The 18,307-nt window shown below is 46.0% G+C and overlaps 1 protein-coding gene across 1 annotated transcript in view; it reads left to right on the top strand.

The window, feature by feature from the left end:
- Positions 1 to 8,205: 8,205 nt before the first annotated feature.
- TFCP2L1 (transcription factor CP2 like 1) overlaps positions 8,206 to 18,307 on the top strand; it is a 37,944-nt gene continuing 27,842 nt past the window's right edge. Inside the window, exons 1-2 of the mRNA XM_054830289.1 lie at positions 8,206 to 8,390; positions 12,737 to 12,888. Coding sequence (XP_054686264.1) covers positions 8,329 to 8,390; positions 12,737 to 12,888 — 214 coding nt within the window. The 5' untranslated portion in view covers positions 8,206 to 8,328. The remainder of the gene's footprint in view (positions 8,391 to 12,736; positions 12,889 to 18,307) is intronic.

Here is an 18,307-nt window from a genome sequence, read left to right on the forward strand (position 1 = left end):
CTAAAATTGTCAAATTTCTATTGATCTCACTAGGGTTATTGTATAGACAGCTCAGGGTACCCCACTGCTGCTATAGAAAGATAAAACGTCGGATCCTCCTTCCACCTACATGGCTTTTACATTTGTGTAACTCCACTAATCTTTGTCATACAATTCTTTAGTTTATCCTGTACGCATAAGAAGAAAGCGAAGGTGCAGACTTCGGCATAGCATATCCCACCTTGAAAGAGATGGCCTCTCCCTGGCCTAACTGTATGGCCACTAAGAAGAGCCAGACTATATAGACTCGGACTCGTGACCCTGGCATTTACTCACAGATCTGTTACTGTCTCAGTGATGGGACAGCAGTTTGCCCTTTAGTTCTCATTTACGTGCTCGTTACCTAATGCTGATAGGATATTTGCAGGTGTAAGGTGCAGCCACACTGTGCCTCATCGTCTGAAGTTAATAAAAATGTATTAACTTGCTTCACAGGGCTTACAGAAATGAGAGGTGACACCTCGCACAAGCAGGAAATCTGGGATATTGAGGGGAGAAAGGAATACTGAGGAAATAAATGCATTTGTAACTAGTCAGTAGGGATGATACCTCACCTCACCTCACCTTACCTTTCGGGGCACTTGGGAGGCTTTGTTATTAGACTTAGGAATTGCCGTGCAAACACAATTAAAAAAGAGTCTTAAATTTGTTTTATAAAAATTAAGGGAATAATGTGTTATTAGAATAATTGTACAAATTACTGTCATTGCAAAAGTGCTTTTATGTATGGATATACCAGTTGGGAATAATTACAGTAAGACTATACGTAGCTACACTCCCTCTTCCAGTTTATCTTCTTCTTGGTTATGAATTTGTTGTGTGAATCACCTAATTAGAGCATTTCTATAAGAAAAACCTCATTTGATGGAAGAGAGCTTTGAAGCGAAGGCCAAATATTATAATAATAATGCTCATTGTTTACTCATATTTTGAGTTTTTACAAGTCATAATATTTGTGAAGGACTACTGGTCTTGCGAGCTGTAAATTGTGATTCTGCTATGGTACAAAAAGTTCTCTGAGGGACTATTGAAAGGCATTTTGAGTACATGAAGGGTCTTAAAATGTTGTCCTTTCAAGGAATTTAAACTGTCTCTAAAGTGTTTAAGGGGAGATGAAAGGCTCTGTAATATACTTCTTCATGCTTCATGCTGTCCTACAACAGATAAATGCCCTGGAGGGAAACATTTCAGATCTTTCTACGTGTTCAACTGTGTCTAATTATTACCCTGGAATCATTTCCCATTTGAGAAGTTTACGTTGGAGAGGATGCGTCTGCTTGTCAGTGTTGCTTTGCCAGGTCCAAATTATAATAATGCCTTTCCTCCAGAGTTAAAAATAACCATTTTTCAGATGGTTTTTTTGCTTAGAAGTCTCAATGGGGCAGGAGAGCACATGCATTAGAGCAGCATATAGACCTTTTACCGAGAGTGTCTTCAGAAGATGGGAAGCTGTGGACAGCCCATGTGTGTTTGGGCATTACCTGTGTGGTGAGACCTGGACACTGCCTTGAGCAGGAACGGGACTGTGGGACACATACACTAAAAGCTGTGTCAGGACCATAGTATCCCTTGCAGCTGGATTTCATAGACTTGTCGAAATGTTGGTGGGAAGGGACGTCTGGATGTCCCTAGTCTAACCTCCACCTCAAGACAGGGCTGGAGCGTACACTGGATTGAGCCAGCCATGGTGCTGTCTGGTTGAGTCCTGAACACCAGGATGGAGACGCCACAGCCTGTCTGGTGTTCCAGTCCTCTAGTGAAGAAGTTTTTCCTAGTGTCCAACCTAATGCCCAAGTCACGGTTTGTGGACATTGCTTTGATCACTGCTGCTACAGAGAAGGATTTGGCTCCATTGTCTTTAACTGCCTTTGCACAGCTTGTGGGCTGCTGTTAGGTCCTGCCTTAACTTCATCATAGTTACTCAGCAAGCCTGATGTCCTCAAGCTGTCCTCACAGACGTGCTCTAGGCCCTGAGTGTTTTAGCAGTTCACCTGCTGAATCCTGTCCGGCTTCTCCACATCCCTCTTGAATTGGAAGCTCAAACAGGTACAGTCTCACCAGCACCGACTAGAAGGGATGATAACTTCCCTTGATCTCCTGCATTACGAGTAGTTTGCCACATTCGTGGTGAGAGGGAACTGTTGTGTCTTACGTAAGCTGCCTTTCAGGATAACTCATGTGTCCTTCTCCATATAGCTGCTCTTCAACCAGTTGGTTCCCAGCCTGAACTGGCACATGGGGTTATTCCAGCTCAATGCAGTACTTCACACGTCTCTGCTAAACTTCATGAGGTTTCTGTTGGTCTCAAGTTTCCCAAGGTCCTGCTGGATCGAGGCACTGGTGCTCGGCATGCCAACCACCCCGTGTAATTTGGTGTTGTCTGCAAATCTGCAAAGAGTGCCTTCTGCCTCTCGTTCAGGCTTTTCAGACTCCCTTTTCCTGAGGAGAGAGGACACAGCCTTGGTCTGTGGGATCTATGGACTAGACATCCTGTGGCACCTCTTTCCGTGCTTTCACACACCCGCCTCTCGGGCAAAGCTGGTTTCGGCAGTCCCTGCTGCAGCCTGGCCCTGGCTGCTCCCTCCTTCCCCTTCCACTCCCCGGTTGCGCCGACACCGGAGTTTGGGGCAGGGTGGCAAACCAGCCTGGTGGCCGGATGTGGGATACACTCAGCCATCACAGATATTTTTGTCTCGGCTACAATTTTTTTGCTGTGAAGCGAAGCTTCTTCAGCCAGCGGAGCCGTAAGCAGAGTCTGTTTTCGGCTCCGGGTGATGACACTTTACCCCCTGCCGCTGCTCCCCACAAAGTGCCAGGCGGTGATGGTCCCCCTTGCTCTGCTGGCCCGGTGCGTGCGAGGAGTCGATGTATTTACGCCGCTGCATCCAGGACTGCAGAGGCTGCAAGGAGCAGGCAGCACGCGCGGTGACCTCAGACAGAGGGACTGTAACTAACCCCCGAGGCGCGTACCGGGCACAGCTGTTTGCAGAGTCAGTGTCTGCTGCTGGCCAAAAAGTACATGGGTATTTTTGTTGGTACTTTTTTTTTTTTTTGAAGTCATGTGCTGCTTTCCTACTAGCACTGCTGGCTCCGGAGGCCTCTCTCGCAGCAATGTAAACACAGCTACTGTGCGTGCTCCATCGGAGAGAGTGCCGGTCCCCATAATTGCAGCCTGTAGCTCACAATGAGCAAGCCAATGCCAATAGATGTATAATGAGCATTTAAAAAGCGCTTATTTTATCATCCAATCATTGATCATCCCCATTGTGCAAATATTTTTTGTTTCCACAACAAAATGACTTTAAAAGAAATGTTCACCAGGAAGAAAAAAAAAAATTGATTTTGCTGATAAAATCAGGACAGTCAAAATGATTAATTTGATGTTGGGGAAAGTTCACAAATGAGGCTTAATTTCAGTGGCAAAAGCACCTCGTGGATTCATCAGTGCTTGGTTGTGCCTAGAAATTCAGTGGCAGCTGGAAGTTTGATGGTGAACTCTGATAAGTGAGAAAATGGTGAGGGTTTTAATGAATGACTTGAATAAGAAAATAAATAAGCCAGTCTGTGTGGTATTCTTCCTGATATTTGTTTTGCTATTAAGTTCAGTTAATGAGGTTCTCATTGTGTCATGATGATTGTGCTGACAGCACATCACGACATATGAGCACCGCTGGGAGTCTGGCTGGCGTGGAAGGGGCTGCATCGCCTCGGACACACACGGCAGAACAGGGAGGTGACTGTAACAGGAAGGCGTTTGGAAGCCTTTGACGCGACAACGTCAGAGATCATAAAGATAGAAAGGATCTCGGTGAGCATCTTTGTCCTCCTCTGTCAAACTGGCCACAGGACCTAAACGAATTCCTTTCTGTTCAACCTTTTTTTTTTTTTTTTAGGAGAGAAATTTAGTCTTGATTTCCATCTAGAAAATGGGGATGGGGAAAGGGGGCTTTAACCACAAATTTTGGGAAAGTTGCACTCCTGGTTGATTACTTTCCTTGCTAAATTGTGCAGTCTGTTCTTAGCCTCAGTTTATTAATTTGCAGTGTTTGTTCCCTGGCTCTTGTATCTTTGCTGTGAGGTTTAGGAGCATTTGTTGTGAAATGTTGATTTCCCATGTGAGTATTTATAGACTGTTAATCTTTGTCTGGGTAAAACCAAACTACGCTCCTTGTTTCTTTCACTGTAAGGCACATTTTCAAGACCTTGTTCATTCTCAGTTTTTCCAGTTCAGTGTCCTTCTCAGTTGTAACACCAAAACTACATTCATACTTCTGGTGGTAGCCATTGCCCCAAACTGCTGGCCACCACCTACATCCCAAGGTGCTGTTCAGTCGAGGGCAATGGGAACCCACCTAGGCTGGTTTCCTTCTGAAAAGTGGACCTGCACAGGATGGATGAGGAGACCTGGGGGGTCAGTGAGCTACCTGAGAGAGCCTGCACTTGCCACTGGAAGCTGTCCCAAACCCCATCAAAGGCAAAGCAATGGTTTTCCAGCTTTTAGAACAATAAGGGCTGCATAAAAGCTGTTCCTTTCTTCATTCAGAACATCACAGTTGATTAAGAACTTGGGTTTTCAGTCCTTTCTAGTTTCTGGTGCCTTCAGTGTTTTCCAGGGAAGGCAAAGCAAATTAACTGGTCACAGTACAGCCACTTTTCTTGGCTATCTTGCAGAGCCTACTTAACTATGGTTCCCCCAAGGATCCCCATGTCAGAGCCTGGAAACCTGTGAGCTAAAATACACACAGAAGCAACACAAAAACCACTGTGCATATTGAGTGGTTGGGTGACCATCCCAGTAAGTCTTCCCAAGTCTCTGTAGCTCATTTCAGATCCCTGCAGTTCATCCAGACAGGCTGTAACTCTGTGGCCCATGCATCAAGAGAGAGTTGGAGTAATCCCTGAATAACCTTGACTGATGCCATAATGAGCTAATGGCAGCTTTTGGAAGCTCTTCAATATGGTATAATGTTCAACCTTGATCCTTTAACTGAGTTTGTTTTGGGCTTCATGAACACAAAATTGCTTATATCTGATGTAGAAGCTCCTGTTGGTCTTTTCAGAAGCAATTCAGATGTTTGTGGTGGAATTCAGAAAGGTATAGAGATGCTTTGTTTCCTTGGAATTTGGAGGGAGTTAAGTACTTAATTACTTTTACTGATCTGAGCTTTTACTTAGCCACCTCCGCAGAGTTATAATGCTCCCACGCTCACATCCCTTTAGCCCCTTGGCTAATAGAAATACCTTTTTTCCAGAGGAGAAAGGGAACAGAATATGTGGCTATCTCAGTCACCTCAGTGCAAAGTCTACTAGGTTGGTTCTAAGTGCTGAGAAGCTGATCTAAGCCTCTTGACTCTCCAGCAAAGCAGGTGAAGGGCATACATGTTTTCCACTCAGTGCTTAGCTAAAGGGATTGTAATGACATGTGAAGCAGCAGAATGAACTTTTGGGGCAATGACATCTTAAACTGAAAGTGCAGATATTAATGCTTGAAGGTTTTGTGTTTGGTTTTTTTGGTGGGTTTGTTTTTTTTTTTTAGTCAAAAGGACTTGCATACTTAAAAATAGTGTTCCTCTTTACGCCAGCTGGAACTCACTGGCATGGTACTTTTGTGCCCAGGCACAAACGTCCACAGGAAAAGATAATTTATTTTTAAAATGCTTTTTCACACAAGAAGTATCCCGAGGCCCATTCATAGCATTACCTCAAGTAGAAAAATCCATCAAACAAAATATTCACTCAATCCCTTTTAATCACATGAGCAAAGCATTTTACTGTGGCCAATTGAACAAGATGAGATGAAGAGAGGTGAAGAGCAATCAGCACAGCAGAGGGAAAGAAATTACTTTCATGTGGGAGGGAGCAGGAGAGCAAAGGGAGGTTCGGGTGAGAAACCTGCGGTGGAGAAGATTTCTTCACTGAGGGGTTGTGTTAGGGAAAGAGGAAGAGCGGACACTGGGCGATCAAGGGAGCCCAGAGGGGAGCAGAGGAGGAATTGGTCTGTATGATGTGGTGGATTTTGAAGATCAGAAGAGGGTATTTGATGCTGTGATGGAAACTTCCGCGCTGGGGGAAGAGCAGGAGTTAGACCAGAAGAGGGCTGAGATTTCTTTCAGGAGAGGTAGACGAAGAACAAAGATGTCTTTTTTTTCATCAGATTTGGCTAAGAAAGGGATGGAGGGACAGGAAGATTTAGAAGACAGAGCTGCTGGCAGACTCTGTGTAAAATTAATTAGCAGATCTCACCTAATTTTCTACATTCAGCCAGAGACATACAGTCCAGAGAGCAAACAAATGAGATTATTTTAAAGTCATTTTCCCTCCAACATATTTACTTTCTAGAAAGGTAGTAAAGAAAATATTGACGTGCCAGACTTGATGGGATCCTTTGTTTCATACGGCGTGGTCATTTACTCTTACATTGGACTACATATTTCTCGTTGGTGCAGCAAACTATTCAAACTGTGAAAGGATATTTACTGTTTAGAGAAGTCCTTGGACACCTCAGCAAACTTTGTCTTGTTTCTCTGTCCAAGAGCTATATATAGACTTTGCTCAATCAAGGTCTGAGCAGCTGCTGCTGCTCAGATGTGTGAGCAGAGCTAAATATTTTTAAGAGTATAAAAAAGTGACAAGATAACTCCAGCCATTTTGCTTTCAAAGAACCAGGTGTTTGTCTAGCTGCACAGTAACGGAGGAAAGAGAAGCTACCTTAAAGGCACATTTATTTGTGCTAGTTCTTAGTCTGAAACTAACAGACAAGCAGATATAAATAATGCATCTCGAAAACTTTCAGACTCATAGCACGTCTGTGAAGCTACTTGGTTACCCTTCAGGTTACCTTGTTCTTCACCTCATGACACATCAGGATATGAACTGCCAATGCCTATAGTTATACTGCATCTGACTCTTGGGCTTGACCTAATGACGATCTATAGGTGCTATGACAATATTGATATTCTATGATCATAGCAGCATAATAAAAATTTCAACAGTGAAATGCCGCTATCTTGGCTGTAAAATATGGCAGTACATAATAATATATGCCGACAGCTACTCTGAGCAAATTACCTTTTCCTCAGCTGAAATTTGACCGGGAAGCTTGTGGGTAGAAAGTCTTCTCCTGCAAAGCTCATTGGAAGATTTTTAATGACTCAGAGTAATTCAGGGTCTGTTTCCATTTCCGCTGGTGGATAGACAATAGGACATGACCAAACGGGGAACCCCCTCTCCCCTTTTGTTCCCCCTCCCCAAAGTATCAAACACGAGGATGGATGGGACAGGAAGATGCCCTGAGAGTGGGGGGGTTAGGAAAATGATGGGCATGGGCAGCCTTGTAGGTGAGGATCAGGATCTGCAATTTGAAATGGTAAAATAACAGATTTCTCCTTACCAAGCAGGGGAGTTGGGTTAGGAAAAGACAGAAGGGTTTTGGATGGGTGAGGGGTGAGTTCAGTCCCTGACACTGTCCTCTTGTTCCTGCATGTCCTCTGGCAAATTACTTTGCCTCTCACGCTCCCACCTGGGAAATACCCCCCCGACGTAGAGTTCACATTAGTGTGAAGCACAGGCCGGCGTAAGGGACAGACAGCATGGACTTAAACCAATCAGCTGTCCTTCAGTTAAAAACCCAGAGACTTCAGAGGAACCTGAGCAGTGACTTCACGCTCAGCCTCACTGATGTCAGCCGGAGCTGCCAGGACCTCCCCACGGCCCGGCGTGAGTAGGCTCGTTTTTAAAAGACACGGGAGTCTGGAGCACAGACGGCAAGTCCCAGCGGAGCCGCTCCGGAGCTGGGGGTCCCCCCATGGCCCCGGGCCCCGCTGCCGCCCGGGCGGGGGGTGCCGTGGCCGCAGTGGGGGTGCGCGGTGCCCGCGGTGCCCACGGCAGCGTTTGCCGTGCACGTCTGCGCTCTCCCCGCGGCCCCGTCAAACACCGTTCCCGGGGCGAGGACACCTCCCGCCGCCTCCGCCCTTCCCCCGGGGGGGGCCGTCCCTCCGCCCCGGGGCTGCCCCGGCCCCTGCGTGCCCGGGGGCCGGGGGGTGGCGGCGGAGCGAGGCGGGGCGGGACGGGGGAGGGCTCGGCCCGCTCCGGCGCTCCGGCCCGGCCAACCCGCGGCCGCCGGGGCTGAGCCATAAAAGCGCCGGGAGCCGGCGGGGCCGCGGCTTCAGTTGGCCGCAGCCGTGCTCGGCGCGCCTCGGGGTGGGCAGCCCGGCTGGCCCCCTCCTGCCGCCCGGCCTCCCCCAGCCCCAGGGACCGCGCCGGGCCCCCTCCCCGCCCGCCGCCCCCAAGATGCTGTTTTGGCACACGCAGCCGGAGCACTACAACCAGCACTCGACCGGCAGCTACCTGCGGTGAGTCCCCGCCCGTCCCCAGCCGCCCCGGACAGCGTGAAACCCCCGGGGGTGCCCGGCGCCCTCGGCACGGGTGTTGGGTGGGAGAGGTTGTCCTCCATCCCCGAAGCCGCTTGCTGGGCTGCCCGGGCGGGACCCGGCGGGACCCGGCAGCCAGTGGAGCCGCCGCATCGCCCGGGGTTAGCGCCGCTAACTCTTTCTGAGAGATGTGGGGTTTTTTTTTTTTTTTCTTTTTTTTTTTTCTTTTCTTTCCTAGTTAGACAACTATCTGCAATTTTGCTTTATTGCTTTTGCCGGCTTCTCGCTTCTCAAGGGTTTCGGTAGTGCAGTTCAAAGGAGAAGATGCTGCAGTTGCAAAGCACTGTCAGAAGTCTGCAGAAAACATCTGTTGGCATCCAGTTTTCTCAGAATGGGATTTCTTTCCCTCTTTTTGGGACGATGGGTAAAAAGCTTAGATTTTCACTTTCTGAACTTGTCTAAACCAGCTTTTTCCTGCCTCCACACAGTTGTGTTTAATTAAATGTGCCTAATTTAAGCACAAGGGCTGCTAAACAATAGTCTGTAACATGTGTAGCACGAACTTGTATTTCCTCCCTCCAAAAGACAACAAAGCAGACAACTTTGGGAGTTTCCTTTCTGCTGGGTGCTTATGAATTATTTTTTTTCTGAATATGTAAAGCTGAGCATTCAGCTGGTGTCAATTGCTGCCATTCTGCTGAAGTGTGATTTTGCTGAATTGCAGCAGTGGAGAACCTGGCTGTGGCCCAAGAGCCTTGCTTTCAAAACGTACCCCAAATAACCACTGTTGAGAGAGCATTGAGTTTGTCTGGCGAAGCACTTCGCACAGAGATAATACTTCCCTTTCAAGGAGACACGCAATCTTAACTATTCCTGCTCCCTATCAGTGTATTTACAAAGCAATTTTTTTTGACTAAATAATTTTCCTTTTTTATCGAATGGTACAATACCATGAGATTCTTGCTTTCTGGCACCTTCTCCAGTTCTTCATACATGGTTCTTCACCTCCTCCCTCTATCCCAGTAAGCCTCTTTTAACAACATGTATGTGGCTAAAGTCTCATTCTCTCTTCCTTTGTGCTTGCAAACCTGATTAGTTTAGGACAGTGAGAATGGCAGTAGCAGAGGGGCACCAGCATTGGTACTTGAGTGTACGGTCTCTGCATTAGAGAGCAGTTATGGTGCTTAGGCTGCTTCATTAACTCCATGGATTTGTAGCGCAAGTGCTACAAGATCATCAAGTCTGGGTCAGGCTTGAGCCCACAATTCAAATTCCTTTTAATTGGCCAGAAAACACATTAGGTTATTTTTGCTGGCTTGATGCTAGTTGGGCAATAAAGGATACCTGATCTGGCAGGAAGGTTGCTAGTATGAAGGTAACCTGTCAGTGTTTTGGGAACAAACCTCAGGTTTAGTGAGTATCTGCCACTGACCGTGGCCTTTTTAATCTGGGACTAAAATCCCTAAAACCAGTTTTTTGGCAGCAATGGCCTCAGGTGTTTCAGGGAAGGTCAGTTGACTAAAACCCTTGGGTTTTTTATAGGGACCTCTGATTCTGGCTAGGTCACTCTCCATGGGAACGTGTCAAGACTTGCATTTCTAGAGGGGCATTCTTCTGCTGAGCTGTACCTCTCGGAAGGCTCTCCATACCCACTTGTAGCAACTTTGCAGAGGAAGCTGAAATAGTGCAAACCTTGAAGTAGCTGTAGGAAAAGTTTGTATCAATTATACTTTGCAGAGATCAAAGGCTTTGTGTGTATCTGAGACATCCATGTAAATTCTGCCATACCTCAGTGGTATTTGTAGTTATAGCAAGACAATACTACAGAAAAATCCTCATCAATCTTCATTAATTTTTATGCAAACTCTGTTGGTATTTCATTCTCTGTTCTGCCAGATGGCTGTACTGTCTCAAATAACTTTCTCCCTTCCGAGGTAAGTGGACTAACCCTTTGTTAAGACCAGAACTGTAAAGCTTTAGCATAACTGGTGAAACTTGGGAGAGTTTTAAGGGTTTCCACCTCTTTTTTTTTTTTTTTTTTTTTTTTTTAGGATGGGAACTGTTGTAAAAGCCTGCTTTTTCCAAAACTTGATTTGTGTCTCTTGAGTGAAGAGAGTTGAACAAATATTCTGATGTCATATGTACCTATAGCTTAGAAACTCTTTTAAGCCTTGATCTGTTGCTCACAACCTTCTAAGTTGCAAACACTTTTTATAAGGTGAAATGTTTTAGAAGAGCTTCTTCCGGAGCCACGGATGCCACTGGCCATTAGTTCCAATTCTGTAGGAATAAAAACGTGATTAACTTGTGTGGCTTCATCAGTGCTTTAATGTGGCAAAGCTTTCCAGAAACCAAATCGGATTCCTCCGTGCTTACAGTCTCCAGTGATCAGACAGCTGTTCCAGCAAGTGTAGGGGTGTTAAGAGCCTGATGTGAAATACGATATTTGAATTTTGACTTCCCTTTGCCTAAATTTCTCAACCATTTCCGCTGAATAGGTGTACAAATTCCTCACCCTTAACTGGTAAACCTGGGCCAGATTTTGTGTGCTGTTTTTTGCAGAACTGCAGAAGCTTTCAGGCTTCAGAGTTTTTGATCTGTTCTCATCTGTAAAGCAACACGCGTTCCAATAGCATTGTGCAGACGAGCGTGTTAAGAGCAAATGTTGGCATCCAGGGTGAGTGAGATGACTCTGTGAAGCAGTATCAGATCCTGCACGTGTGTGGAGCAATGTTATCTATTTCAGAAATCTACTGCAGGCATTTCTGTCACTTCATTACGGTAGTAAATCATCACTAAGGAAAAAAACAAACACCCAAACTCTCTCTATGGCTGCAATTAGGCAAGAGCTGTGATTATGTCAGTAATGCCAGTAAGCAGATGGGGCTGGATGCCTTTGAGTTGGTGATAATATGGAGGGGGTGGGGTTGGAAGAGAGAATGGAAACAGAGATGGGTGTTTTCTCCTGTGTATATCTGAAATGGCACAGTTTGCTCTTTGGCTTTATTTTGCCATAAACAGGGGTACTTGTGTTTGAACCAGGTACTTCAGCAGTTTGCTATAAACTGCTGCACCGTTTCCCTGATGACCTGGGTAGCCTTCAAGGTTGTGGATGCTGTGAATGAATGCAGGGTGGATCATTAACTGAACAGGCAAGGAAAAAATTCTTAATGCCCTTTCCTTAGGGAGCATGCCTGTACACGCTGGCACGTTCCTGAACAGTTTTTCTTGAAGCTTTTTTGTGTATGGGATTACTGAAAGGAGCAGAACTGCAGCCTCTGTAATGGGAATCTCAAGTCTTCACACATCTGGAGGAAATGGAGGAGGAAGAAAAAAATCACTTCTAAAGTGTCTCTGTGTTCAACGTAATCCTCCTCATTTGGAAGGATATTAATGTCTTAAGTAGGTGGACACAATGATCAGAAATGTTAGCAACATGGGAAAGGCTAATGTGGTTCTTCAGTATCAGACATGCTAAGATAAGGATGCTTATTCCTAACATCTCATTTTGTACTAATCATTCTGTTGTGCTCTCAGCCTTGTTAATACCTGTTCTGCTTGGGGATTAGCCTGGGTTGGGATCAGTTTGACTGTAAATTGGCAGGCAGGTCAGCATGAACATCTTGTAAAGGAGCCAGAACTGGGACTGTGCACGGGTCCTAGCGAAGCTGCTCCCGAGCACCCGTGTGTGCATTTATGAAAGTAGCCCCGTGCTCTCTTAAGAGCTATGCAATTCCTTGGGACAAGGTTTGTTAGGGTGCAAGGAGATGTTATGAGTCATTCCAGCATTTTACGCCATCATTTATCTGAATGTCTCCTTTTTACACCAGAGCTGTGTCTGCTCCTCGCCCTTGGCTGCTACTTGTAGACATTTTACTAATCTGACATTCAGCTGTCAAAATAAAGTGCCCTTTCTTGCCTTTTTTTTTTCCTGAAAGGCTTTCATCTGAGAACCCAAGAACTCTTGAACAAATGTATTTCCATAAGGATGAAGAATCTATTTTTTGATAATTTTTTTTCCTCATCAGGAAGACTGCTTAACTGAAAAGTAAATCTGATTTATGTTTTAAAAGCATAAATTAAATTAATTCTCAAATAGTCTATTTTGCTAATGCTATGTTCTTTTGTGCCTAGTGCTGATATCCTAGAGGTAGAAGTTGCCTTGTTACATTACACAGGCAAAAATGTTTCTTTTTCAGCCCTCATAACTTGGATGTTTCTCCAGAGACCATCCACGTTATCTCAGAGCATGAGAAGCAAATGCAGATTGAGGTGAGAATGTTCCATGAAGTCTTTGTAACTAAACGTGTGTGAATTGTATGTTGCAGAGATGTCCTTGCACTGCCCATCTTCAAGCAGGAAGAACCGCAGCTGTCTCCTGAGAATGATGCCAAGCTGCCTCCCTTTCAGTACGTCCTCTGCACGGCCACGTCACCTGCTGTGAAACTGCACGAAGAAACCCTGACCTACCTCAACCAAGGTAGGGTCTGTACTACACTGAAGGAGGGCGTATTTCCTGGGAACAGTTCACGAGAGAGATTGAATCCCATACTTGTGCCTTACTGGGAGGGCAGCGGGATGGGAAAAAGAGGGAAAAAGATGGGGAGAGAGATGGAGGAAAGGAGGATTGTTTATTTTTTCACACTTATATACCAGATTGTCAACTGATATAAAATAATGAAGTACCATTGATTTAAGTGTTGACTTAAAGCAGCATTATAGCATGTACAGTTCCCTGTGGCCAAGTACTGGCTTGACCTCAACTTGAACTGCAGCCTCCTGCCTTCATCTTAAAAGGCCAGATTAATTAAGCAAGGTGGCAAGCTTTGGGCTGGGGAGGGCTCTTGACATTGCAAGTCCCTGAGTGCTGCTGGAGGGCATCGCCGGTGGATGAGTTAGCAGGTGTCCAAGGGCTCCTCGGTGGTTTGGGCAGAGTGTGACATCGCTCCCACGGGCTGGGTGACGTGGCTCTGCTCAGTCCCTAGCTTGACAAGTTGCTGGGGTTCAGTGCAGCAAGGTCCTCTATAGCTGACCTCATAGGCTAACTCTTACTCCTGGATAAACAAGCGTTGTGTGTTTCTCTAGGTGTTTTTTTTCTCCTCCTTTGGCAGAATTTGTGCAGACACATCTGTGGTTGGAGTTTGGCTGTCATTTTGCAGCACCTCCTGCATATGGGTCCTGGAAGGATCAGACTTCTCCAGGCACAGATTATGCTAAAACTTAAGTACACTTATTTTCTGCCAGGTTGTAAACAAGGGCATTAGCCTAGCAACGAGCTGAAGGCTGTCTGCCCTGTGTTACTGGGATCCTCTCCTGCTTCAGGACACTGCCCCAGCTCCTCAAGCTTTGTACACTGAACGTGAAGCTTAATCAGGTGCTGCTCTGGCTACCTTTTTCTCAATGTTTGTGCAAAGCAGAGCTCTGACTTCCTTTGGGCTCAGGTGTGTCTGGCTGCTGGGTCCATGTTGGTAGCTGGTTGACCCATGGAGCCCCCCTAGGAAGACCTGCAGGCTCTATCTGAGGAGCCAGATGTTTCCTGTCACATAAGCTGGCACTGTGCTGTCTCGCAGATCAAAAGGTTCTTGAGACTTGTGATTGTCTCCCCAGTTTGTCCATCCAAATAGAGCATACCCCTGGAGGTGATATGGGGCATATCAAGGGTGAGATGGAGATGAATCTTCCTGTGAAACACTAAATTATTTCCTGTTTCGGAGTAAAAGATTTTGTTGTGAAAAGCAGTTGATAGCCAAATATTTTTAGCATTCATGAGGCAGTGCCTGCTCTTTTACATTGCTAGGGCAAAAGTTAGATGACTCTTTACACAATACCATGAATTTAAAAAAAAGTCTGACTAGAGCAGTCTAGGTTTTCTTATGTAAAATAAGACTGTTACTGCCTTTGCAGATAGACCATGTTGTGTTAGGCTTTCTCCTGCTTACCATTGCAAGGAGTTATCTCCTGCTCCATCTTGACACAGTACTGACCTGTTTCCTTGGCAGACCACCAGTTCTCATATCTTCTGCATCTGTCTTTCATCCCTCAAGGGGGAAGGTGGTATGTGTCCTTGCAGAATACACCCTGGAGAGCATGAGGCTGGACAAGCCTGGAGGAACAAAGCAGGAATGAGGATGGCAGGAGCTGTGCAGTGGGGCAGAGTTGGGAAGGGGCTGGGGGAACAAACAGGCACTCCTTGGGGCTGGGGGAACAAACAGGCACTCCTTAGTGCTGTTGGCTTGCCACAGTGGATGGAAAAGGCACCTTTTCCTAGAGGGTCTTTTGCGGTGGTTAGTGGTAAAATGTGGTGCATCTCCTGACAGTTGAATGGCTCGCTGCTTTCTGTTCCTCTTGGCAGGAGCTTTGCATCTGCCTGCCACCTTCTCAGGAGCATCCACACCTCATTTAAGCTCCCAAGCAATTTGTCTTCCTTCTTACACTGAGATGCTCTGGGTTTCTTGAAAAACCTCTTGAAATTCAAGGCTCTCTGTATGTAGATAAATTATTAATTTTTTTCCTTGATCTTCCAATGTACCTACTTTAAAAGCCATTCTGCTCCACTCCAGCAGATTGCTTCAGAGTCCACACCATTGGCTGCATTCTTGCTCCCGGCATTGACCCTTTCTGGTAGCAAGGCCAGGCCTTGACTGTAAATTCATCTGACGTAATCTACCTTGATACTAAGTCCCTTAGACTAAAATCCCTTGCCTGTGCTAGTTAGGAAGAAGGGACTGGAGCCTGCTCCCATGTGGATATGAGCTGCTGTGAGAAGCTTGTGTGTTTATTGAAGGTAACTGCAGATATGAGAAGAGGATGCTGGACACACTTGTCAACCAGCTGTGGTCAGAGCTGGGAAGTCTATTTTCTGTTTGTGGGATATCATTGAGGACATTGCCTGGGGTTAAAAAGAGATGAGGATTTGCCTTGCAATTCCAGGACAAAGAATCAATTTGAATTGGCAGGTAACCTCCCAGTTCACTTAGAGGTTTCTGTTTAGGGACTTCTACGTAAAAGGGTATTTGGTCTTTTTCGTGACATCTGTGTCAAGAGCATGTTTCTCGTGCATTGACCTTCTGGAATAAAAAATAGGAGGTGTGTCTGTTTAAAAGCAAAAATTAAAGTGCTTGAGTCAAATTTTCTTCTCCTTTCAGCAACATTTCTCTGTGGGAACCACTTTTGATTCTTGAGCTCTATAGTTTCCCAGCAGGTACATGTTGTGTAGGTATTTTCCCATCCCTTCTCCGAAACCAGAGGAGGGTGCTGCAACACTTTACTCTGACCTGCAACACCAGCCAGGGAATCCCACAGTGATCTCCATTGTCCTGCCTGAGTTAGAGCTAAGTGCAAGTTAAAGGCTCTGACAGAAAGTTAATCTCACTAATAGATTTGTTTTATGAGCCTGAGGAGGTATAGTGAAGGGGACCTTAAGGCAGCCCAGGTCTCTGGAGCCAGTGCTCACAGCATGGCAGAAAAGCTGACTGACTCCAGAGCACTGCAACCCAGCTGCAGTGCCATAGCCATCTCATGAAGCAATTTAGACCATTCCCTACACCTTATCACTTTATGATCACTGTAAGCAAAGGGACACCTTTTGCACCTTACCCTCTTTCAGTGCTTATTGTCTGTTCAAACACTGTTACATAAAACTTCCCTTCTTCCTTGTATGCTTGAGTTTTGTGATGGATTACTTTAGCAAATGGGTGACTTCATTAATGGATGTCCCTCCACCCTGTCTGCACTGGTGAGAACTTCAGTCACAGCTGGCTCCTAGTAAGGCAAAGACACAGTGGCTGTCCCAGCTCCAACAAAGCAATTCACATCCAGTGTGTGGTTACTTACCCAAACTGAGGACTGGGTTTGGGGTTTTCTGCTTGTTGGGTGACTCTTTCCACTTGCTGTCCAGATGTTCCTTCCTGACTCGAGCTCTTCATCACTCAGTACCTGACCTTTTGTCACCATGAAGCAGCTCTGCTCCCTGCCCTGAAACACTTACTCCACCTGTGACTGGTTCAATGGCAGTTGGTGAGTGGGCCAGTTCAGGAGATAGTCCATGTGCAGAACTGGATAGAAGAAAGGTCAAGTCTGATGGAGCTATGGAGTGGGGAAAGCTGGAAGAACTGGGTAGCAAATTGGAGGTCAAGCTGTATAGCAGAGATGGAAGAGGAACTGGTGGAGGGATTCAGGAGAGATCTGAAAGGGCTAGGAAAAAGTGCTGTCCAGAGTTTGTGTTTGTGTGCAAATGGCAGAGGGCTCCAGGCTTGTGGAACCTAATGACTTCTCGTAAGCCTTGCTTCTTGCTGGATAGACCCAGAGAGATGGTCAGTGGCACTGAGGAGGAAGAAGTCTTTGGCCTGGGCTCTCCACAAGGGTGAAGGAGGAAGCTGAGAGGATTCCTGAGCTGGAGACCAGTGTCTTCAGCAATGGCAGGGGAAGCATTTGTGAGGGAGCACAAGGGAGTGAGCTTAGCTGTTTTGTTAAGTTGACTTGGGGACATTCAGCAGTGGCAGGCTCCCAAGCTTGTCTGCTCCAGTTTGAAACCATGAGTGCTCGCTGGCTGCAGCTCTAGAACCAGCCTGTAAATGAAGTAACTAGAGTCAAATCCTTAGCTTGGTTTCCAAAGACTGACTCATTACACTTGTCCTTCCTGATCTCTTCCCCCCGCCTTCCCACATTCCTTGGGAAACTGGAGCCAGAGCCCTGTAAGCCCAAATTGAACACGATCTTAGTTGGATAATCCTTAGGGCAGTTCCTACATTAAGAGATCTTTACTGGACCTCAGAAGGATTTTGTCCCATTTGATGTGACTTAAGTATAGACTTATTAGTAGGGTGTCTTAATGCCATTCCACCTTCAGTCCACGAAACTGGTAAAGGTGCTGTGTCCTCACATTAGTAGCTGCTGCTGGCATTGTTCCTTTGGTCAGGGATTGCATTTTTCAACAGAACTACACTGTCCAGAAGTCTGCAGCACAAACATCGCCTAACGTTTTGGATCTAGCCCGCCTTTTAGCACTATTTCAGTGTCTCTTGTGGATAGGAATTTTCAGACAAACAATTAACCAGCAACCATATTACAAACCACTGCTTTAGCAAGAGGGCTTGATGCAGTTGCATGTTCCATGGTCTGCAGTCATACGGGGTGTGGTTTGACCACGGCTGGTTGAAGCTAGTTACAAACATGGACAGAAATGGGAGCAATGAAGGTGGTTCCAGAAATTGTACCAGGAGGAATGCAGAGGAAACAAGCACTGTACAGTAGATCTGAATGCTAATAAATGTGAGGAAATAAAATCATTCCTTTTAAAAAACAAAACAAAAAGCCAAAAAACACAAAAACCTGAAAGTCATTGCCCAAGGGAATCAGCTCGTACTGCCAGAACCACATGTGGACTGTGAACTATTCAAGTCATGATTTTGATCATGGCCAGCATTGGCTTGGCTCAAAGCATCAGATCTAAATTACTCCAAATAGAGGGTGGTTAAGGTTGATGGTGGGGGAGGGGGTCACTGAGAGCAGGCTGTGTGACAAATCCAGCCCTGTCCCCCGGTGCTGCTTCAGAGTAACTGGTCATCACCTGCCTGTAAATTTTTCCTGGGCTCTGTTCAGCTCTCCAGATCTGTGGTATGTGACTTGTGGTTCTTGGCCATGCGTGGATGTTAGTATACAGCTGGTTAGGGTTAGGAAGGCTGGCCATCTCTGCTTTACAGTGTCTTCCAGGAGTCATCTTTATTGCCAGTCCTAGACAGTTCAGAAAACAAACAAGCCAAAAACCCAAACCATGAGAGAAAACCACTAACATATGAGAAGACCTGTGATGATATTTGGAGCATTGCTGTAGAGGTGCATAAGCAGCAGATGCCTCATGAAGCTATGGATGGACTTAGTTTGAGTCTGGGTCACATCTA

Source organism: Grus americana, chromosome 6 (genome assembly GCF_028858705.1).
Source record: "Grus americana isolate bGruAme1 chromosome 6, bGruAme1.mat, whole genome shotgun sequence".
NCBI lineage: Eukaryota > Metazoa > Chordata > Aves > Gruiformes > Gruidae > Grus > Grus americana.